Here is a 23,872-nt window from a genome sequence, read left to right as displayed (position 1 = left end):
TCAAGAGATTATTACTGTTTCTGTTTTATTTTTTATTCCACTTAAACCCTGCCTATCTCCCCAGTGGGGACCCAGAGCAGGTACATCCTTCTCAGCCATTTGATCCTCATAACAGCCTGTGAGGTGGGTTAGACTGGGAGTGTGTCATTGGCCCAAGGTCACCCAGAATGCTTCCCATGGAAGAATGGTGATTCAAACTTGGGTTTCCCAGACCTTAATTCAAGACTATTACAACTACAATATGCTGTTTGTTTTTTTGTATTGTCATGTCTGTTGAATGTGACTCTTATTGTAAACTGCCTTGGGTCCTGCTATGCAGGGAAAAGATGGGGTAGAAATAAAAAAGGCAGTTTTACATGTAGAAAACTACAATCTTAAAGGCTGCCAAAATGGAGGGGCCCAGTCATTAGTGCAACAGCAGTACCACTGGTCCATTCTCTGAAGCGAACCCACAGAGGTTGGGGACTAGGCAGATGCCTCAGCATTCATGCCACAATGACATCCCACAGAGGTTGGGGACTAGGCAGATGCCTCAGCATTCAGGCCACAATGACATCCCAAACAACTATGCCATCCCATCCACAAGATGCCGTAGTCATGATGGACAGGGGAGAAACAGTCAACCACAGAGTGTCAACAACAGGGACTTAGTCCCAGGCAGTGGTTCCCAACCTTTTTATCACCGGGGACCACTCAACGCCTTTTACTGAGGCCCGGTGGGGGGGGTAGTTTACTCCTCTACTCTCAACCACTGCCCTAAAGCTCTCTGATCACTATGGTAATGTTTAAACATCCCTTCAAAATAAGATACAGACACGCCACAACAATGAAGTGTGTTGTAAAAGTCTGGGGGGGATGAAGTAAAGGGCCGGGGGGGGGGGGAGAAGGCGTCCTTCGGGGCCCACCTCCAATTAGTCGAAGGACCACATGTGGTCCGCGGCCCACAGGTTGGGGATCGCTGGTCCCAGGGACACATGATTAGAGGGGAGGTAAGGAGCCTCTTGTGGCGCAGAGTGGTAAGGCAGCCGTCTGAAAACTTTGCCCATAAGGCTGGGAGTTCAATCCCAGCAGCCGGCTCAAGGTTGACTCAGCCTTCCATCCTTCCGAGGTCGGTAAAATGAGTACCCAGCTTGCTGGGGGGTAAACGGTCATGACTGGGGAAGGCACTGGCAAACCACCCCGTATTGAGTCTGCCATGAAAACGCTGGAGGGCGTCACCCCAAGGGTCAGACATGACTCGGTGCTTGCACAGGGGATACCTTTACCTTTAAGCAGCAGGACTATACACTACCAGGCCAGGTCCGTGGCACACACTCCACCCCCTTAAAGGCACAGACCTTAATGACACAGAACAGATGGAGTAGAATTAGCAAAAGAGGAAGGGGTGGCACCAGCCTACAGATTAGGAATGGACCCAAGCAGGACCACCCAGAAGTATGCCTCGTGTAGGAAAGGGGTGATCCCCAGGAAAAGTGCACAGGGATAACAGAAAGTATGCATGGCCAGCTACAGGTTGCCAGTGATCAGGGGCACCTCCCACCTGAGCCTGGCTTTGCAGCCCTACCACTGCTGCTGGTGAAGTGCAGGGGGCTACAGGGGCTGGTGCAAGGCCATGGGTCACCACTGACAGATCACCAGTGACCAAGCAGCTCCTCAATTTGCACCTGCATGCATCCATGATCCTAGTGACAGCTACAAGCCATTGGACTGCCCAGCAAATGTCTCTTGAGCCATTATGAGGCCTTCCAAACACTGCTTATTCTAGGCTATGGCAACCTTCCACCTGTGCTGGGTGTCCAGCTGCTCCCTCTGAATGGCTTTTCTCCTTTATGAGAGGATGGGGAGGTAAATGGCATTAGGTATGGGCACTATATTGGTGGGCCTGGGAGTGGTCTGCATCCCCAGTCTCACCAGGGACTGCACCAGCTGCACCATCCAGGGCTGGTGACCCTGGCAGCCTCTCCTAATCACCCCATCCCACTTCTGTTTCTGAATGTGAAGTGCTCCCCACTGTGACAATTCATCCTCAACTCTTTACCTTGGGGAGTCTCCAGTGCTCAAGGTCCAAAGCACCAACGATTCAGCCTTGACTTGAAGTGCTGCCCGCACAAAAGTGCTCCACAATGTGGGCAGAGAGGGTCAAGATGAAGAAACCACTGTCAGGGCCCATACCTGCCATACACAGTGCCTTAGTGCACCATCTAGGTGGGTCTTAGTGCACCATCTAGGATTTTATTAGTAAGGCAGTTTGATAAGATCATAGTCTTTTATAGACCTGTAGTTTTTGTTTGTGATTTTTAGCTGATGCTGTTCTGCTTTAACGATAAATAATATTTTGTGTAATTCCTTCTAATGGACTGAAGATACTTAATATGTTCACATGTAATTTTGGCCCAGTAAGGAGGGTATATGGAAGCTGTAGTGCCAAACTTTAAGCAAGTCTCTAAAAAATGAAGTCTTAATTATAAGACTTCCTCCCATGCAGGAGTTACTGCCAGCACTATGACAGTAGTAATTCAACTCTATTCATTTGTATGATGCTGTTGTTAAAACCAGTGAACATGCAGACATGTAATAGCTATGACTTGCAGTAAGAGAACTCAGGTTTGATCAAGAGAGGTGAAATACACATCTTTTCATCACCTGTACGACCTATATCTGCTTTGTTCTCTGTCCATCCACACATGCAAGTCAACGTTTATGTTATATATTAATTAGTTCCATGTATCCCTCATGTTGTATGTAAACCGCCCTGAGCCATACGGAAGGGCGATATAGAAATCTAATAAATAAATAAATAACCAAGTTCTTTTTTTTTCTTTTTCTTTTGAACGTTCATAGGCCAGTAATTTGAAGAAGGTTCTTCAGGGAATTATGGATTATTATCATGAGGTATGAAAAAGCCGGCAGTCTGTTTAGAGTAGTGGTTCCCAAACTTTTCTGGGCTGCCAATCCCCTGGCTCCCAGGCCACATCCCTAGTGCCCCCTCCCCCAGGCACACATATGGACACACATGTCTTTCCTGGCGTTGGGTCTACTGCATATTCAAAATACACTATACTGGCTACACTTTTTTTTTTTTGGTTGTTGTGCAGAGGCCATATACTAGACTGGAAAAAATATATCTTTGTAACAGTTATTTGTAAAAGCCACTTTGTGTCCTCTTTGGCGAGAAAAAGCAAGCAAGCAAGCAAGCAATGGAAAATCCCTTGACTAGGAGCAGGCAGAAGACTTTTCCAGCCTCCAAGAGATAGAGACTTTTGAGGGAGGTTGCCAACCCTGAGTTAAGAAATTCCGGGATATCTGGAGCAGAGCTTGGGAAGGACAGAGTCTGAGGAGGGGAGGAGCTCAGTAGCAATATGATCCCATCCAGCCCACCTTCTGAAGCTCTCATTTTATTCAGGAAGCTAAGCAGGGTTGGTCCTGGTCAGCACTGGGATGGGAGACCACCGAGGAAGTCCAGGGTCACTACTACCCAGAGGCAGGCAAAGGCAAGCCACCTTGGAATGTCTCTGGCTAGGAAAATGCAGCCACAGCAGGAAGAGTCAGATTACTGCTCCCCTTATTGCCCCCAAATTCCTCACTGCCCCTTGGATCCTTTCACTGCCCCCAGGGGGCATATCATAGAATCATAGAGTTGGAAGGGGCCATACAGGCCATCTAGTCCAACCCCCTGCTCAACGCAGGATTAGCCCTAGCACCCTAAAGCAATACCACCTACTTTGGGAACCCCTAGATTAGAGTACCAAAGTTTTTTAAAATTCAAACTTTAAACCTGAATGTATAGCCCATTTGCTATGTGTTATGAAATGAAATGTTATTGTATGGTTTACATTCCTTGTTGACTTGAAATAATAGAACGTTATATGCGTAAAACTTGCTTGGGTGAGGTTACTTGCATATTCTGTGACTTAGTCATTTTACTCTTAACTCCATAAATTGAATCTGTAATTCATGATTTCAGGGGGATCTAAAAATTTGAAGTGGAAGTGTTTTCATAAAATATTTTATGAATATAAATCCCATTGTGTGAGTGTGTGTGTGTGTGTGTATGCACTATCTACATGTGTGGTTTTTCATGATGCTTCAGATAGGTGGATGTATCTTTTTCACGGAGAGCCAATCTTTCTATTCCTAAGGGTGGAATTACATGCAGATGTTCTGCTGCATTACCTAGTTTGCTCATCTTCCTATTCAAAATTTCCTCTACATCCACCTCTCTTCTATCATATACTGCAGCAACTCTAGCAGAGTTCCTAGTATCAAGCTTCATCCCGTGTCATTTGTCCGTGAACTGGCTGGGGACTCTGAGGCTGCAGTTCTCACCACACAATGGCCCTATAACCAACTCGCAGGCTGTTAAGTCAGCCAGTGATGACAAATGACTTAGTAGATTAGATACAGATCTTCTGCAATTTTTATTTTTCATATTCATCTTTCTTAAAATACATCATTATCTAGTGTATCTCTGAAGATTTATATGAAATTTCCTTGATACATGCATGATAGAAAAGGAAGAGAGCAATCCTAAGTAGGCCTAGTCAGAGCTAAGTGCCATTTTATTCAGTTGGGTTTACTCCCAGAAAAGTGTTTTTAGGATTGCAGCCAGTGTTCAATCCTGCAAATACGCCCAATAGCTTTTAACTTCTCCAGTTTGTCCCCATGTTTGTTATAGGCTCAACAAATGTATACCTTCATAGACTACATTGTTTGGCATTTTTGAATTGTAAGACAACATTCTTTACAGTTTTTGGGCCAGCAGATTTCAGAAGATCTCCTTCCTGATTTAAGTCGGATATCTGAACATTCAGATCCTGTAGAACTGGGCAGATTACTGCAGCTTATTCTTGGCTGTGCTGTCAACTGCGAAAAGAAACAAGGTATAACATGCTGTCTAGTTACATGTTTTTTCATGTGAATCAACTGTGTGACAGATTTTATAGACTGTAGTGAGAAACAGATTGCACAGCAGTATTATGAAATAGTTTGCAGTGTTAAAACTGTCCATTCTTCTTTATGAGATGTCCAAGACAGTGTATATGACTGATTGTTAAATGGGAGCTTAGTTTAACAATTTAAAAGTATTTGAGAGAGACTCCAAACTATGTGTATTAGCCCAATCCTAAGGCCCCTGTGCAAGCACTGTGGCAATGCCACTAGTCAGTATCCTGTCTGCTCAGCAGACAGTTAACAGAAAAGACATCACCTCAAGATACATAGAGCAGAGCAGTTGCCCAAGAGTAACCTCACTGTCAAGCCACCAATCATGACTGGTGTACCAATGACATCCTCATGACAAGCAGATAGAAACAACCAGGCAGCGCATGTTGGTGTGCCTACACCTCTGTGATGTCCTACACAGAATGCAAAAAGTGACTTCTGCTAAAACAAGCATCATGACAGGGCTGTGAGGAGCCCTCGAAAGAGCTCTGCTGGTGTGGGCTCAAGTCCCCTCCTACATCCCGAGGCACACAAAGGGAAGGAAATGTAGCTGTACTCCTGGCACACTGCTTACACATTCTGGTAGCTCACTCTGCAGAGGGAACCCCAGTAGCACATGGGTTCAGGTCATGAAGTTGCCAGTGCTTAGAAGTACCAGCCTTTTGCTAGGCAAGGAACAGCAACAAGGCAACACACAATTGAATATTCACAAAAGCATTCCTGCATCTGTGAGGGTCATGGGTCCTGATTTTGCTACGGATCCAAACTAGAACCACAACTCTCATGGTCAGGAGTAATCCTCTCACCAAGCACTCAAGTAGGTATACAGGGACAACACATAACGAAGGGCATTAGGAATCCCCAGCTGCCCTTACATCAACACCAGCCACATATATGAGGGCAGGGAGGACTGGAGCCAAAGATGTAGTGTACTGAGGAGGCACAGGCTCCATATACGCAAGGCCGTTGGTTGAAACCCTGCCTCTGGAATCCCAGGCACAGCTGAGGTTCTGCCCCATCAGCCACAATGACTTGGGGTGCACTGCTCATGCTGATTGGCTGCCCCACAAGCACCTTATTTTTGCCAGCACTTCCCCATACTTTCTCATTACAAGTGTCTCCGGTATGATGAGGAGAGACTTGTAATGAGAAGGAGGAGAAAACTGATCCCTATCCTCCAGACCGTAAGCATACAGAAACCCAGCTGTAAAGACATACACACATATATCAAACAGCAGGGCTTCTTAGCCTTCAGAAAGTGCAGGCTCACACATTCTGTCTCTGTATGGCCATAACTGGACTGGCTGCACAACTGTCTGTTAAGCATCTTGCAATGGTGCTGAATTTGGACACAGCAAAACACAAGTAGATGTTCTGTAATTGAACCACAGCTCCTTCTTTTAGCGTCCTAGGAAAAATATTGCAAATGTATAAATTGGGTCTTCATTTGCCTTAACAAATGAAAATTTTAAGTGGATTAAATGTTTCAGAAGTGAATTGCAGGGCAAAGATCTTTAATATTATGTCTTTGCATATTGGTTTGTTTTGTAGAACATATACAAATTATAATGACACTTGAAGAGTCTGTCCAGCATGTTGTCATGACTGCTATACAAGAGGTAAGCAATAATTCTGTACAATAAAAATACAGTCAGTTCTTTATCAGGGTTGACAGGTCCCTATTGGGGATGAGGGATCCCCCTACCCCTGCCTTTCCTTTCTTGCTGTCACTGTAAGCAGCGCCATATGAAGTTTTTTTTTTTAAGGATTATCAGGTGTGATGTCACTGCTGGACAAAACTTGGAAGTTAAGCAGTCCTCCCTAGGAACTGCTGGTGTGATGCCACTTGTGGCATTTCCTGGACATGATGTCATGTCCTTACTGACAGCCACCGTCTCCTCCCCCCACCACCCAATCTCCTGCTAGTTGCCAGGAATGCCCTGGCAACCCTTTACCATATTCAAAAATCAAATAGAACGAGATCTCTAGGGCTATAGCAATTATTCATTTTATATTAATCAGCTAGAAATCTTCAGGTCTCTCCTCTGCTAATACATGAAAGAAGAAAATATGTATCAGAAGAAAGTATGTATCAGATTGAAATGTATTTCAGCTATGGATGATTTTTTTGGGAAAGATAATACATTACTCACATTCTATCCCACCCCCCTTTTGCTTCACCTTTTGCTCTTTTCTCTTTTGTTTGCTGCATTTATTTAGGTTCAGTTGCTTAGTCAATATTTGGTTGTACTAGAGACATGTGGCAGGGGTTATGACAATTCAGGAGTAAAAGATCTATAGCTACTTATCGTTAAGTGTATCAACATTTTTGTGAATCCTGCTGTTTTTCTTTATGTGGGAAATACGAAATACGCTAAATATATGTCTAAATATAGATGTACTGGCATGTGCTTGGTTTTTCAAGAGAGCTCCTACATAATGTCAATAATTAAAAAGAAGACCAATCTTGTTACCTGATCCAATCAAATTGCTACTCTCACATGCTGAAAAAGAATGCTGTTGTTTAAAATGATAAGCAGGAATTATTTATGGCTTGTAACTGCTACCTATGAATAGACTATGAATAATGGCACAGTAGTCTTTCTACATAAGCCTTTCTGCATAAAATAGTTTAGATTGCACTGTTAGCATCTTCCCAAGGACAATTCTAAATTGAGCTTCATGCTTCTAAGGTTGTAGACTTAGAAGGATGTATCTCTGCTTGTGACTGAGCTGTGACTGCAACTTGGACTAGCCTAGAACTCTAGAAAAGACCATGTGCGGAGTTCTTATAGTTTGAGTCTGGGTCACAGACATTCTTTTTATCTATATACTATTAACCACCTGTGGCCACCAACTGCAGATATCTAACTACATGGATTGGGGCTACATGGAGGCTAAAGAGATTTGTCTGCACACTTGGGGAACTTTCCAGGTTTGCTGAAGAATATGAAAATAAAAATAATATTGGGGGAGGGGGGGAATCATCCCAAAATTTGAGTAGCTTTCTCTGCACAAGTGGAGAGAATACACGTAAAATGGTGTTCAGCAGTGGGACAGAGGACCTAAGCTGGGTTTGGTGGCAGCAGTGCAGTCCAGATGTCCCACCAGCTGCTGCTTCAAACCAGAAGTTGTGGTGAAGGATGCCAGCTGCTGCTCCAAGCCTGGGAGAAGTAGAAGAGCATGCCAGCAGTTGCTCCATCCTGGCCATGGTGGGCTCAACTGCAGCAACGTAAATGCTGTCTGCTGCCCTGACCTGGCTGCAGAGCATGACATCTGGTGCTCTGTGCCCAGCTGGAGTTGCACAGCATACCGACTGCTGCTCCAGGCCCTGAACAGCTGCCCACTTGCTCCACCACCGCAGCTGGGCCCAGAGCAGCAGCCAACGTTCTCTATGGCTGGGTCAGAGCGGCAGCCAGCAGACTCCACTGCTGCTGGGTACACTGAGGCCAACATGTAGCACAGCTGTCCCCAACCCTCGGGCCGGGGACCGGTACTGGTCCGTGGATCAGTCGGTACCAGGCCGCGGCTCCTCCGCGTCTTCCTTCCTGGCTGCTGCCTCGGGGGCTGCTCTGCCACTCTGCCACCGGCTCACCTTTGGTGCTCTCCAGCGGCCGCCATGGCTGGGGCTCCGCCTCGGCATGGCACTGTGCAGCTGCTGCTGGCAGCGCTCCCCAGCGGGTGGTGGGAAGTCAGGGGTGCCGGCAGGAAAGCAAGCGGAGCAGGAGCTCAGGTGTCGGCAGGGATGTCCCTTGGCAAAATACTACCCCCTCCCTGGGCCTCAGTAAAATTTTCAAGCGTTGACTGGTCCCCGGTGATAAAAAGGTTGGGGACCACTGATGTAGCAGATGCCCATGTATTCCTCTGCTGCTGCCAGGCATGGAGCAGTTGTTGGCGTCCTCTGGTTGGAATCGGCAGCAGTGGGAGGGGGCGGGATTTCCTCCCCCACGAGTATCACAGATTCACTCTTGCAGCATCCCTGATTGCATCTAAGTTATTAATTGTTGTTGTTACAGTTAATGAGCAAAGAAATAACTGGCTTTGTTGCAAGTGACTTGTCTGGTGATCTGGAGCAACAGGTAATTATGATAAATAATTAAAAAAAGTTTATGTCTTTAATTATTTTCTCCTTTAAATTTATAATTACTTTCTAGCTAAGAGACTTAAATATTGAGTGTATATCTATTTGGGTCCATAGGTTGTCAGTGAAGGGAATGTTCCTTCAGTTCTGCGCATTGTCCAAAATACTGCCTCAGAAGGCGTAGTCAGTTTCAGGGTTTTCATAATCTGTGAATTAATGCTTAATGTCCCGATGCTAGCATAATTCAAAATACCAGTTTTGTACATAAATGTAATTGAGATTAAGGACTTCAAAGGTCTGGTTCCCTGGACTTTTATAGAGCTGAAAACAACTGGCTCGCGTTGGGTTACATGACAGTCCCAATTAGGGTTGTGCGTTCTGGCACCACTTCGGTGATTATCAAAGCCTGCGGCTGCCAGCAATGCAGCGTGGATGGGAGGGGCAATGCTGGTGGCGGCATGCGACCTGGCAGCTGCTTGCAGGCGCAGAGCTCTGGGACTGCGTGTGGGTGCTGACTGCTGCGCCGGCGCCGCCCCTCCTCTCTGCAGCAGTGGCCGCCTCTGGCTTTAATGATCACTGAAGTGGCCAAACTGCGCTGGAGCACACAGCCCTAATCCCGATACAATAAAATAAGACCCTAATTAAAACGCTCTATTAAAAACTCCATAAAACCTTACAGAAAAAAATACAAAATATGGTGGAAGATAAATATAAGCCCTCCCTAATGGAACAGCTACAAGCTAGGGAGTGTGACAGCCAGTCATACCTAGGGGGAGCCCTATCCGATATTCTTCTGGCCCTAGCCTCAATCGTAGACCTGGCAGAAGAGCTGTTTTGCAGGCCCTGTGGAAAGCCGAAAGCTCTCCCAGCAATTTAAGTCGGGATCGCACTTCAAAGGCTTAGCCATGTGTTTATTTCCTTGGGACCTTGTTGTAATTTTCCCATTGGGCAGTGTAACTGCTGGATGTTCAGTATGTACTCAAGAAACAGACTAACGTTTTGCCTGTTGCTAAATAACTGAAAGTAACCATTTCATTTTCAAGCTGAAAAGAGCATTGGAAGAGCTTAATGAAATACTTGCAGAAAAAGAAGAACTGAAGCAAAGATGTCAAGAGCTAGACCTGCAGGTAAGCCTGTGGTTTTTATTCAAGTGCTTCTTAAAAACCGAGGCCCACTGACCTTTGTTTGCCGACTGTGCAGTCTTATGCAGACCAGCAGGTTTATCCTGGAAATGAGTTTAGACTGAGGTTATTGCATGGAATTGCACTGTAAGATCATAGCTACATCAAACATGCGTGCTATCTGTGGCATTCACACACTAATGATGCCTATAAATGGTCTTTATGACAGTTTCAAAAATATGTTGTTAAACATATAATGCCATTCTGTCAATTATAATGGATTTTTCTGTGTCCAGTAATCTGATGCAACATAATATTTATGATGAAGCTCTGTGAAAGTATACTTTTAATTCCAAGTAACAGTTTCTTCACAGTACCTGACATTCCTTACACAGTTTAAAATTTTGAAGATACATCTCCATAATTTCAAAATGAACCCTATGCATCACTTCCATTGTCATTTACTATGCAATCCTCAGCACAGTCAATCCATCACAATCCCATTGTGTTCCATTAGTTTAGCAGGGTATAACTCTACGTAGCATTGCACTATTTGTCTCCTTTTTATTACTACTGAACTTCTGTTTGGCATATAACGTCCCATAGTCTCATAGCACTTGACATAACAAAAGCAATATCGTTTAAAGAAGACTAGCCTGTATCCTCTATCCTGGGGAAAAATGTATTAGCTTTCCTATAAGCTGGGAAGGGTTGTACCCTTTAACAGGGGAAAGTTATGGATCAAGGGAAAGGGCTTATGGACATTAAAAATTGCTGTGCTGGCATTTGTATTAATATGAAAAATGCACTGTGCAGTTCTGGGAGCTGTCAGATCCCACCTTATACTAAAAAGGTTCTGCATCAGATTGTGCTTTTTATCCTTGTGTACAGAGTTTCATTTTGGACAGCACTGAGCACTACTGCAGTGCAATTTTTTTGCTTTGGTCCATGCACCAGTATAATGCCATGATTTTATGCCAGTTAGGCTGTGTTCTCTGGCCTGTGTTTTCCTATGCTGATACTGTGGGTAAGATAATGGTGTCATTCTTTGGAGTGTTTTCCCTGTTTGTAGACCTGCAGTTTGAGACTAATTTGTTGTTAGATACTTGCCTAACAGGGTATTTCTATGGTTTTAGGAGATTAGTGAAGACCCATTAACTCCATTGGGCTTCTGGCAAAAGCTGATAACTTGCTTTGCCTGAAAGGCATACATTTTTGGCTGTGTGTTGGCTCCTGATATTTTTGTTTTATTATTCCTTTTTAAGGCTAGTAATGTTATTATATTTTTATGAATGGGTTATGGTTAGATTATTTGCCACATTGACTGCTTGTATAAAAGGCAGAATTCTTATGAATATAAAGTAGAAATGCCTTCTTAAACACAGCAAATTTGGATAAGGCACTCATTCTGCCAGAGTTCTCGAAACAAAAAAACAAACAAATAGGATTTGTTCTTATGGAAATGGATTGAATATTGCATAAGGCAGAGGTTTTTATAACTATACCCTTAGCTGACTGGTCCAGTGCATGCTCTACATGCCCAGACTGTCTGGTTCAATTCTCAGCATCTCTGCTTAGAGAAATCATTTGAGAGCTGCTGCCAGTCCGTGTAGATAGGACAGGGCTAGATGGACCAGAAGTGTGACTTACTATAAAGCAGCTTCAAGCCAGCTTGGTGTAGTGGTTAGGAGTGCGGACTTCTAATCTGGCATTCCGGATTCAATTCTGCACTCCCCCACATGTAGCCAGCTGGGTGACCTTGGGTTTGCCATGGCACTGATAAAACTGTTCTGACCGAGCAGTGATATCAGGGCTCTCTCAGCCTCACCCACCTCACAGCGTGTCTGTTGTGGGGAAAGGAAAGGGAAGGCGACTGTAAGCTGCTTTGAGACTCCTTCGGGTAGAGAAAAGCGGCATATAGAACCAACTCTCCTTCTCCTCCTCCTCCTCCTCCGTAGGGGCATTGGTTCAATGCTGGAGCATCTGATTTTAATGCTGAATGTTCTTGGTTGGTCCCTGGTATTTTCAGTAAATAGACCAGGTAACTGAGTTTAGGCAAGAACGTTCTCTGGCTGAGATGCTTGAGAGTTGTTGCCTGTCATACTAAATACTGAAGCAATTGATCCAGGGGTCAAACTATATAAGGCAGCTACATGTTGAAAGAGTGTCATTACACAGTGGAAGAGCCTCTGATGGGCATGCAGAAGGTTCCAGGTTCAATCCCCAGCATCAGCATTTAAAAATATTAGGTTGTTGGTGATGTGAAATACTCTTAACTGAAACTCTGGAGAGCTACTGCCAATCTGAGTACTGGCTGAATAGACCAGTGATCTCATCAGTTGTAAGGCAGGTTTGTGTGTATGTATATCCTATTTTCTATATTAGCTTCAGGTTCCTTAGATGAAGGAAGAACAAAAGTATCAGCTAAGACAATAAGCACTTGTGCAATAATACCTACAAACCACCCTTTGTGCTTAGGGGAAAGATAGGAAAGAAACTGAAATAATATCCATACATTCACCCTAACTTATATTATGTTCATGACTGTGTTTGTGTATCCACTCTAATAAATAAGAAAAAAAATTATTTGATACTATGAAGTAGTGCCACTCAGATATTTCCATATACTGAATATGCATTTTTACTTGAAAATCAACAAAAATGGATGATTTGTAGTTAAACTAATTGTTAATAAATTCACTTATAAGGTCTGCTATGATACTTTACAAGAATATGAGAAAGGTAGGTTTATTTTTGTTTCAGGGGAAAGTAATCCAAACAGAGTATTGCATCTAAGTACCAATGAACTAATATGTCATGCTCTGATGTTATGGTATGATACTAAAATTAACACAGTGGCTTTCACTAGAAAAAGCTTGAGGCTCTGTTCTTTTAATCTGTTGCTCTTTTATGACTGCTAATATACTTACTGTTGTGTTCCTTTTTTCTTTACTGGCAACATACTCAGAAATAATTACGAAATGCATGTTCTCCCATGTATAGTGCTGTATAGATATTTAAAGGCTGCTGGCTTATGGCTTCTGGGATTGTTTTTTTCCAAAACAGTTCACTGCTGAGTTTTGGTCAGTGCCATGCTGCTTTGCGTGTTCAGTTTACAAACTGGAATGTGTCCCCGCACCATATGATTTCCCATGGTGATTCCCCATAGTGTGTCTTGTTTGGTTTCTCCTTTTATCTTATAAAAGACAACTGCCTTACCCAGATCAAATTGTGGACAACCATAGTGCATATTTTCTTTGTCATCAGCCTCTACATAGAACGCATGAAAGCGAGCTGCATTTGTTAGAAAAAGCATATGAAGGAAGCTTGCTCAAGCATAACAGAATAAGGCTACTTTCCATCCCCTTCAAGGTTCTAGCAAGGACTGTGTTGCACAAGAAAGCATAGTATGTTAATAGTATGTCATGTTTGTATTGTCTAGTCTGATGCTGAAGTATGAAGCAACCGTTTGAAGGTTCATAAGGATAGCCTTGCTGAAAAAGTTCAGTGGTCCATCTAGACCAGAATTCTGTTTCACACTGTGGCTGAACACATGCCTAGTCCAGAAAGCCTAACGACAGAGTATAGAGCCCCAGGTCTCCCACTTTGGTTGCCTGCCCCCTCACCTCTTAGTATTGAGAATTACTGGTTCTGAGCATAGAGGTTCCATTTCCAAGCAAATAGCCATATGCTGTATGAATTTGCCCAATTCCCCTTTAAAGTCAATACAATAAGTGGACATGACATCCTGTAACAGTGAGTTCTACAAGTTAATTACTTTGATGAAGTACTTCCTTTTGTCTGTCATGAATTTTCTACTGGTGAATCACTTTGAGTGCTTATGAATTCTAGTATTACAGGAAAGAGAGAAACAGTAAGTCAGCTGAAAATCATATCAGTATTTCCTAAACAATGCATGATCATGTATATAAATAAGGGCACATTACCACAATACAAGGTAACAAAGATACCTTAGGAAATTTGACCTTTTATTTCATTTGTTGTTCTTCATCTGTACTGAGATTATTTGGATGGGGTCACTTTTCTCTGGCAGTGGCTGAATAGCAGTACATTTTGTTGGATGATCTGATGAATCAATAATCCTAAAGTGGATGCTGTATCTTTAGGTGGCTGCCCTTCAAGAGGAAAAGAACAATTTAATGTCTGAAAACGAGGTCATGAATGATCGATTGGACCAACTAGATGGCTCTCTTGATGATACAAACACAGCAGTTACAAAAAAATATTATCATGCACAGTTACAGCTGGAACAAATGCAAGAAGAAAACTTCAGGTATGGATTAATGATGTACATTAGCATTGTCAATCCCACTAACCTATCCTCATGGATAGGTTAATGCAGTGATTCTCCAGCTTTTAAACTTCTAAACTGACTGTAGTTTGGGGGAGCTCTATTTTCCCCCCTCCCCAACCTAAAATGAACTTTAACACTAGTTAACCCAGAACAAGTTAGGTCCCTTTCAATACCTCCAGCCAGCCTGAAGGAAGAGCTGTTTGGCAGCTCTTTAACCCCCCCCCCCCCCCCAGCCTTCTGAAGCTGCAGAGAGAAGGCTCTCTGCAAAACTCAGAGGGCTGTACAGAAGAAAATACCCCATCACGCAGCTCACTTTAAAAGAGAGCTGTTTGGCAGACCCTTTAAACATTCCATCTGTACAAGCTGTCCACCTCCCACTCACCATACCAGATCTCAGCCAGCAGCTGGCTCCAGAAGGGTCAAGGAGGGTGGATGCATAGTGGAAATGTCCACCCTGTGCCCACCTGACCTGATCCCAACTAGCAGCTATCTCTTAAAGGGTTGGGGAGGGTAGCTCTTCCTATCCATCCAACACACAGAACCTTCCCTGGCAGCAGAGATCGAGCCTCCGCTGCCTAGGAAGGGTCTGGGTGGGGAAAAGATGAATGTAAAGAACCGTCAAACCGCTGATCATCAGAATCAGCTGTTTGGTGGCACCTTTGTTTAGGGTTCTGCCCTAATGAGTTGTTCATTCCCTGGGCTTTTCTGTGAGTCTCACGTAAATTATGAACAAATTCACTGGAGAAGCTTGCCATATCTTTAACCGCTCCTGTGGAGCGAATTAAATAAAAGAGTAAGGGCCCTGAGGGCGGGCCCTGTCCGGGATGAGGGAGGGTGCCAATTGGCCCCTTCCCCTGGACTGAGAAGCGGAGGGCCCAATCGGGAGGCGCAATTGGGCCCGCCGCTTGTCAGTCCAGCCCCAAACCGCCTATGCTGATTGGTTGTTTGGCCCGGCAAGCACCAAATGGGAGGCGCTTTGTGCCTCCCAGCCCCCCACCTCCCGCACGAGGGCAAACCTTCACCTCACGGTGGCCATTCCTCTGCTGGCCGCCGAGAGCAAAGGTACGCGTGCTCACAGAGCCGGCAATCGCCCTCCCCAGGGCTTGGGAAGCCTTTTCCCTTCGGGGGGGGAGGAAAACCGCTTCCCAGGCACCGGGGAGGACGCACTCAGCGAGCCGCCGATCGTCCTCCCCGGGGCCTGGGGGGTGTTTTTCTTCGGGGGGGGGGGAAACGCTCCCCAGGCCCCAGGGTGGACGATCAGCGGCTCAGTTTGGCTTTCACTTTTTTGCTCATCTTTAGTTATTGCATTTCTTATGAGTGATAATGAGTTTTTATAATGTTGACCCTATAATGGCGTACTTTTATCCATTTCTCTTAATGGTTGCTTATTGATAAAGGTACATTTTTTAAATGTAGATTCCAGAGCAGCTATTAAGTGGATTAAATTTTCCTGTGCGGAAAGGAAATGCATCTGCTCAGTTGCCCCATGTCAAATATATATGTCTCTTTGTGCCAAAGTTTTAAAAAATGTTTTTATATTGCAATTGTAGATAACTGTCCAGTACTGCACAAGTACAAATGTGTATTATTAAAGAAATGAATAATGCGAAGCACTAGTAATTCCTCTGTGTTTATAAAAAAGGCTTGAAGCTGCAAAAGATGATTATCGCGTTCACTGTGAAGAACTTGAGAAACAACTTGTTGAGCTTCAACATCGGAATGATGAACTGACTGGTCTGGCAGAAGAGTCCAGGGCCTTGAAAGATGAAATTGATGTTCTTAGGTATGGTTTGAATTGCTGTCAGTCATAAAGGAGCTTCCCAGCATATGATGAGGTTGCCCAGGTTTCAGGCTTGATATTTCTTACAACTATGTATTCTGCCTCATTTCTCATAGACAAAGAACCAAAATGTTACAGATAAATACAGCAATTCAGTTGCAGTGATTAAAAAAAAACCCTATAGATTTAGACCATGGTCCTGCAGCCTCTTGTTTGCAAGTGTCATTGGAACTTGTAAAAACTATTGATAGTTGATGGTCTGGTACTAGGAATGCAAAACATACCATTAAAGAAGACTGGGTATAATAGATTTTTTCTGTATTTTAATGTATATAATACAAAATATCCTTACACTTTGATTATCATATAACATTTTTCCTATATCTGAACAAGATGTCATCCCACGTCAAGATGTAAGGCATCTTACAGACTTCCTAAATAACAGTGCTTTTTAGGCAGAGCAATTTTAGAGAGCTTGGAAGGATGTCACCTTGCTTAAGATGGCACTGTAAATGTCACACTGCAGTGTCCTTCATCCAGACTTTGTGAATCTTAATTCATAATCGCAACTAAATACCTATGAAATTCACACCTGGAATGTGTTTTTGTATTTTGGGAGAAATTATTTCTGTTAGTAACCAGCTTGGAGCAGAAGAGGAAAGGGACTCAATCTTCATTTCTCTCAAGCTGACCTGGTGGAGGAGAGTGAGATAGATTGGACTCAAAATAGGGTTGACAAATCTTGGTTGGGGAATTTGCGAAGGTTTGGGAACTGAACGTTTGGAGGACAGAGTAGGGGAAGGGGTAGGAGCTTAGCTAGGTGGGACATGGGGATCCCTTGGAATTATAGTTCATCTTGATATTTCCCAACTCAGAGCTGGCAACCTTAGGGTCAGCATAGATGTGATTCCAAAGATTCTACCCTTCAAAAACACCATTTTCTCCAGGGATCCTGATCTCTGTAGTATAGAGATCCATTATAATTCTGGGAAAACTTCAGGCTTTACCTAGAGGTTGGGAACCCCAACAGATCTTAGTTTTGGAAGAGGAATTTGTGGTTCATTCTGTTGCCCTGGAAAGCAAATTAAACCTCATCCACAAACCAGACTACCATATATGTGCTAGGTTATGTTACCAAGGAAGTGCAGGAAGTATGCATGTTCCTTCCATGTCTAGAGGACATTGTGCATGTGGGAAGGAAGTCAGTTAGATTTTTTCACCCCCAAATCAGAGCTCTGCCTGAACTCCCACAGTTTTGCAGGGCCTGCAAAAGGGAGCTCCTCCACCAGGCATTTGCTTGAGGCCGACCAATTCGGAACATCTGCTGGTCCCCCGCTCAGACTCCCTGCCATGACTGAACAATTTGATCTCCCCAACGTTGTTATTCATGTTGTGTTGTAATTGTTACTGTTAGTGATGTTCTATTGAAAATTATATAATGCTATAGATTGTTATAGTGTTCCATGTAAATTTATGTAGTGTACCATGTAAACCGCACAGAGCCACAGAGCCACAAAGAATGGCCGGTATAAAAATCCACGTAAGTAAATAAATAAATATTTTCCTATGTATAGGAAATCTATACCATAAGTAGATAATCAGTAGATAATCCCTGTGAACAGTTTCTACAATTTTGTATTTGATTCCTGTTTAATGTTGAAATGTGTAGTCTTTGGGAGAAAATGTTCAGTTTCAAGTACAAAGGTTGTTGGTCAGTCTAGGAAATAGAAACCCAAAGTATCCCTGTTGAAGGCTGGAGAAGTGTAACTTAAAACCTATGCTACTGATTAATCAGGATATGGGAGGGAGTGCCAGATATAAAACTTATAAACAAGAGAACTAGAAACAAAATAAGGACACATCAAAGCACCAAAGAAGAAAGCTAAAAATGATTGCTGGAGACTTTGGCTGCAATAACAAGGACAAGAAAGGAACAAGGTTGAGCTAAATCAAATTGCTGTACTTCTGCATCTACCAGGATAATTAGGTCTAGCTGGGTATATTTTCCTTTTCTTATCCCAAATTCTCTTACAGATTTTTTGTAAGTTGTTTGAATCCTATAAGAAATATTTAATGTAAAAAAAAATGCTTTCGGTTGGAATTAACCAAGGGGGGGGGATTTCTACTTAGTGGTAGTAGAAAAACAGTAAAGGCTTACTGGAGGAGAGGGTTTGAAAGGGGGCCACAGATTTGAAACTAGGGATGCCAACTCCAGCTAGGGAAATTCCTAGAGATTTAGAGGTGGTGCCTAAGGAGGGCATGGGTTGGAGGGGGAGGGAGGTCAACATGAACTGTTATCATAGAGTCTGCCCTCCAAAGTTGTCATGTCTTCTGGGGACCTGATATATGTAGTGTGGAAATCAGTTGAAATACCTGGGTAACTCCAGGCCCTGTTTGGTAACCCTGACAGATTTTATTTATTTTTATTATATTATATTTCTAGTCCACTGTTCCCCAAAGTCTATGGAGGTTACAACATATAAAACACACAATTAAAAATTTTAGAAAATTTAAATTATAAAAATCTTAGCATTTAAAATTTGTTAAAATATAATTTCCTGAAAATACTTTAGACCAGTATAAGAAATGCTGTGGTACCATAGTAAAAGATAAAACGTTAATATATGTTAATTAGTTAAATTAACTTAAAACTATGAATCATAAAATCATAAGTAAACAATACTTTATATACAAATTGTAAACTTATGTTATAAAAATAAACAAAGATATATTTCCCTGTGAAATTTTTGCACATCTTAATGACAGCAGCACAGAATTTAGCAGTACATAAGGGGATTTGCAGGTTCTCATCATTTAAAAGTTTCTTCACCATTTCTTATGCTGTCAGAGCTGAGTATCTTTCTAACGTAAATTGTATTATTTTATCTCGTAGCATATTATATATGGGGCAGTGAAGCAAAAAATGTTCCCTAGCATTTAAAAAACTGCTTTGCTCAGCGCCACATTCTTCTCCAAAAAGAGGAGGGGGACAGTGTGTAAAGATGTTATTTCTCAGATGAGGATTAATTGGGTGGATTTAAGAGGCCAGCTAAAATTCTAATGTTTCTGCAGGGCATCAACTATAGACCTGGCAGAACAGCCCCCTATGATCCCTCCCCACCCCAAACGTCACCCTCACTGGACTCCACCCCCAAATCTACAGGAATTTCCTAACTTAGAGTTATACAGTGGTCATTAGCAAAAGTATAAAAATTGTGGATATACCACTGTTGGTTTTTTGTAATAACCAGCCTTGAGTACAGAGAAAAAATGTGTTACCCAGTATCTTAGGGAGCAATCATAAGCAGGTTTACATGGAAGTTAGTCCCCAGTTATTCGTAAAATATTTAAAAGTACATAGTGGTCATTGTGTTCTGAGTAAAAAACCCTTTGTTCGCTCTCTGTTTTGCCTCTACAGAACAGTTGCAGATAAGGCAAGTAAGCTGGAATCGACGGTTGAGGTGTACCGTAAAAAGCTGGAGGATCTGAACGACTTCCGCAGACAAGTGAAATCTCTGCAGGAAACAAATATGATGTATATGCATAATACTGTTAGCCTAGAGGAAGAGCTAAAGAAGGCAAATGCAGCACGTGCACAGCTGGAAACATATAAAAGGCAGGTAAGATATTCACTTTTCTTTGCATCCTGTACATTGCTGTCTTTCCTCAGTATTGCAGTTGTTTAAAAACTTGTTCTCCTTGATTTAGATGTGATCCAAATGCACACTTGCCAAGCCCAATCCTTCTTTTCCTTGCTGAATGAGATCATTTCCTGTTTTGCCACTAATTTACATATTGATTGATGACTGATATGTTATTGTTTATTTTAAAAAGTGAATTTGTTAGTATATGGTAGGGCTAGTTGAGAGCCAGCGTGGTATAGTGGTTAAGAGTGTTGGCTTCTAATCTGGCGAACCGAGTTTGATTCCCCTGTTCTCCACATGCAGCCAGGTGAGTGACCTTGGGCTCGTCACAACCCTGATCTGACTGAGCAGTCCTGTTAGAGCTCTCTCAGCCTCACCTGCCTCGCAGGGTGTCTGCTGTGGGGAAAAGGAAGAGAAGGCAATTGTAAGCCACTTTGAGACTCTTTGGGCAGTGAAAAGTGGGGTATAAAAATCAACTCTTCCTTCTGTAACTTGGGGCAGGGGAACAGCTTGGCTGTGAGAAATGCACTTTAAATCGACTCATACTGCACCTTGGTAGCACTCCAGTAGTTTGTATGCTCTGCTGCATGTGTGGATTGCCTGCTCACTTGGATGGATTAACAGATAGAGACTTGCCCCCTTGCAAAGTGAGAGAAGGCCGAGCAACAAATAATGTGGGAGTTCTGCACTGGAGACTGAGGACTTCCATGGCAGAGTTGGGAATTGAATCTTGGTGTCCCATAAACTTCTCAGTCATGACACGGTGTTCAAAGCTGCTATTGGAGCTGATGAACAAATTCTGGGTTAAATGACAGTAAAATTCTACCTAGACAGCTGCCATCCCCATTGTCTAAATTAACAAGTGTCAAACTTGGTTTGTTTTCCTATTCATGCAAGGTCCAAGAACTTCACAACAAACTCTCTGAGGAATCCAAAAGAGCTGATACACAGGCATTTGAACTGAAGCGTCTAGAAGAAAAGCATGAAACATTACTTAAAGAGAGAGAGGTGGGGCTTCTGTGAGTGTAATTGAAATACATTAGTTTGTTTATTAAAGAGCAATTAATAATATTAATGTTATTATATGTATGGTTTCATGTATAGTTTCAGTTATATGTAAACCTCTCTGACCCTTCGGGGAGGGTGGTATAAAAATATGAATAAATAAATAAAATAAATAATTTTTTCTTAAAGTAGCTGAATATCTGTGAAATACGGGAATGGGTGATGCCTGATAACAAGGCCATTTTCTGTTGGTACAAGACCTGGAAGTCCTTATTCTCAAGAGACCTGGCTTTGGTCAGAATACATAGCAGAAAGCAGATGTACTGTAATTTTGAAAGAGGCACTTCTGCAACATTACTAAAGCATTACTAAACGTGGCAAAGACTTTTGCTGATGAAAGTAAGTTGTTGATTTTTCTGAACTCCAACATAAAGGAGTTGTTTAGGTTTGTGAGCAGGATTCTTCTGGGCCAAAAGCCAGAATTAAATTGGCCCAATATTCTAATGAGGTCATTGCTGTAAGGAATCATACAGTATCTAGTGGACTGAGCAGTCCTGTTGCTGGCAGGGGCTCATGGGAATTGTAGTCCATAGACATCTGGAGGGCCGGAGTTTGACTACCCCTGATCTAGTGGAACACTTAGACGGAAGTGCTAACAGAGAGTTAAAAGTTGAACTCTTGCGTGAGGCAGAGTGAGGGGCAAGGATGTATCTTTTGCTTGGGGATGTGTGTTGTTCTGAAGCTTTATTACCGATTGAGAGTCTTGAGGTTGGAGGGCATCAGGCTGGATAACAGGAAAGTGATTCCTTAGAACAGTGGTCCCCAACCTTTTTATCACCAGGGACTGGTCAATGGTTGACAATTTTACTGAGGCCCGGGGGGTAGTCTTTTGCCGAGCGATGCTTCCACCTGAGCCCCTGTTCCACTTGCTTTCTGCCAGCACCCCTTACTTTCTGCCGCCTGCTGGGGGGCCCTGCCAGCAGCAGCTGCACAGTGCCATTCCAAGGGGGAGCCCCAGCCATAGCAGCCTCTGGAGAGCACCAAAGGTGAGCTGTTGGCAGGATGGCAGGGCAGCCCCCGAGGCAGCAGCTGGGGAGGAGGACGAGGAGGAGCCGTGGCCCGGTACCGTGGCCCGGTACTGACTGATCCACGGACCGGTCCCGGTCCCCGGACCGGGGGTTGGGGACCACTGCCTTAGAAGGAGCCATCTTGTATTGGGGATACCCCCATGGGTTGGAGGTGTAAAATCTCTGTGTGAGAAAGAGGGCAGGCCTCACTTGCCTGCTCCCTTCCCACTGTACTGTTTACAGTGCAACTACTCAAACCTTTTTCTTTATTTCTTGAGGTACTGATAGGGGTTGTGTGTGAGAGAGCTGCTTCACACGCCTGCCCTCTTCCCTTCCCTGGCCAACTAACTTACTGTTGCCTACTCAGGAGTTTCTGGTCTACTTTTGGACTGGCCCATCATAGGAGAGCCAAACAATAGTCTCTTGCCCCTTCTTGGCAAGTCGCCTTTTTGCTATTCTGCCATTTGTCTTCATATAGGAAACTCCTCTACCTAGCATGTAATATTAGTAGTTAAGTTGCTTCTTTCCCAGGAATGAATGTTTTCTCTTAGATCGGGCTTTTCCTGAATATAAATAAAATTACTGTGCACCTGTTTACCATAACAGTGGAAAAGTTGGATTTTGGTAGCTTCTGATTCAACCACTGAGATTAGAGAGAGAGCAGGGTCTGTGATGAGTATTTTCACTGTTTGATGACATGTTTACCTAGAGTGGTGGTGTAATTTACTTTGACTAAAAAAATTATTTTCTTTTCAGAGGCTGATAGTGCAACGTGATGCACTGAAAGAGACAAATGAAGAACTTAGGTGTTCACAAATGCAACAGGATCACCTCAGCCAAGCAGGTGCTTCTCTCCCCCCAACCCTCTGTTTTCCCCTTTTTTATAAGTCCAAAAACTAGTAAGAGCCTTACTGATGTGCAATCTTTTTCAGATGCATCTATTGTGACAAGTCATGAAAATCTTGCTGCTGAAATTCTACCTGTGGAATATAGGTAAGAAAAGTGCTGGCAAAAACCATAATAATCTAAAGTGTGTTGGGGAGGGGATCATCTACCTGCCTTGTTGGCGAGCAGCCACGTAATGGCGGCTGTCGGCCGAAGGTGGCCCTGGTTGGGGGGTGGGCAGGTTGGGAGGCGCTTCGTGCCCCCCAACTTGTCAGTCCAGGGGCAAGGGGCCAATCGTTGGCCCCTCCATCCCGGACCGAGCCCTCCCCCACACCCCTTACTGTTTTATTTATACCGCTCCCGTGGAGCGGTGTAAAGATAAGCAAAGTTAAATATATACTTGTTAATTGAACATTGTAACACAGCATGCCCAGTGCCTGATCTCTTGGAGAAAAAGTATACTGAAGTAAAATAACACCTTCTGGAAAACACTTTAATCATAAACTTTCTTTTCAAAATTCAGAGAAATGTTTATTCGGCTACAGCATGAAAACAAAATGCTCCACTTGCAGCAGGAGGGGTCAGAAAATGAACAGATTATGAGACTCCAAGAGAAGCTAGAACAAAAGCATCGGGCAATAAATGAACTGGAAACGGAAAACAGGTGACCCTCTCTCTTATATTCAGTGTTCTGAAGAATGTATGTGTATATGACAGGCTTAAAAAAACTCTGCTAGGTAAAAACAAAGTATTGAAAGGCATTGTGCAAATTTTCAAAGAGTAATTTTTCAGTCAGCAAAAATTGGTGAATTTTACCTATTTACTTACTCCAGTCCTTGAGACCTATCCTTCAGGAATCTTAAGTAAATTAAAGTGCAAAACAACAAGCTCAGAAAGCAGGCTTTCTTTTTTAGTTGTGCAAATACCCACAAACATCTGTTTTTTCCTAGCTCCTAATTAACCTTAGCATTGAATGAGAAGGACCCTGTCAAGATCTGAGCGATCACACTGATATTAGTTCAGGTTTTAGTTG

The 23,872-nt window shown here is 43.2% G+C and overlaps 1 protein-coding gene across 2 annotated transcripts in view; it reads left to right on the top strand.

Moving 5' to 3' along the window:
- Positions 1-23,872, top strand: part of HOOK1 (hook microtubule tethering protein 1) — a 46,646-nt gene that overhangs the window by 9,414 nt on the left and 13,360 nt on the right. The window contains exons 4-15 of one of the 2 annotated variants that reach the window (XM_077333555.1): positions 2,842-2,892; positions 4,748-4,880; positions 6,493-6,560; positions 8,958-9,020; positions 10,066-10,149; positions 14,271-14,437; positions 16,101-16,241; positions 19,657-19,858; positions 20,780-20,890; positions 22,711-22,798; positions 22,887-22,947; positions 23,363-23,503. In XM_077333555.1, coding sequence (XP_077189670.1) covers positions 2,842-2,892; positions 4,748-4,880; positions 6,493-6,560; positions 8,958-9,020; positions 10,066-10,149; positions 14,271-14,437; positions 16,101-16,241; positions 19,657-19,858; positions 20,780-20,890; positions 22,711-22,798; positions 22,887-22,947; positions 23,363-23,503 — 1,310 coding nt within the window. The remainder of the gene's footprint in view (positions 1-2,841; positions 2,893-4,747; positions 4,881-6,492; positions 6,561-8,957; positions 9,021-10,065; positions 10,150-14,270; positions 14,438-16,100; positions 16,242-19,656; positions 19,859-20,779; positions 20,891-22,710; positions 22,799-22,886; positions 22,948-23,362; positions 23,504-23,872) is intronic. The other variant, XM_077333556.1, reaches the window with a different exon arrangement.

The sequence above is a fragment of the Paroedura picta genome, chromosome 4, assembly GCF_049243985.1.
Source record: "Paroedura picta isolate Pp20150507F chromosome 4, Ppicta_v3.0, whole genome shotgun sequence".
In the NCBI taxonomy this organism is placed as follows: Eukaryota; Metazoa; Chordata; class Lepidosauria; order Squamata; family Gekkonidae; genus Paroedura; species Paroedura picta.
This window is presented reverse-complemented; position numbering and strand designations above follow the sequence as displayed.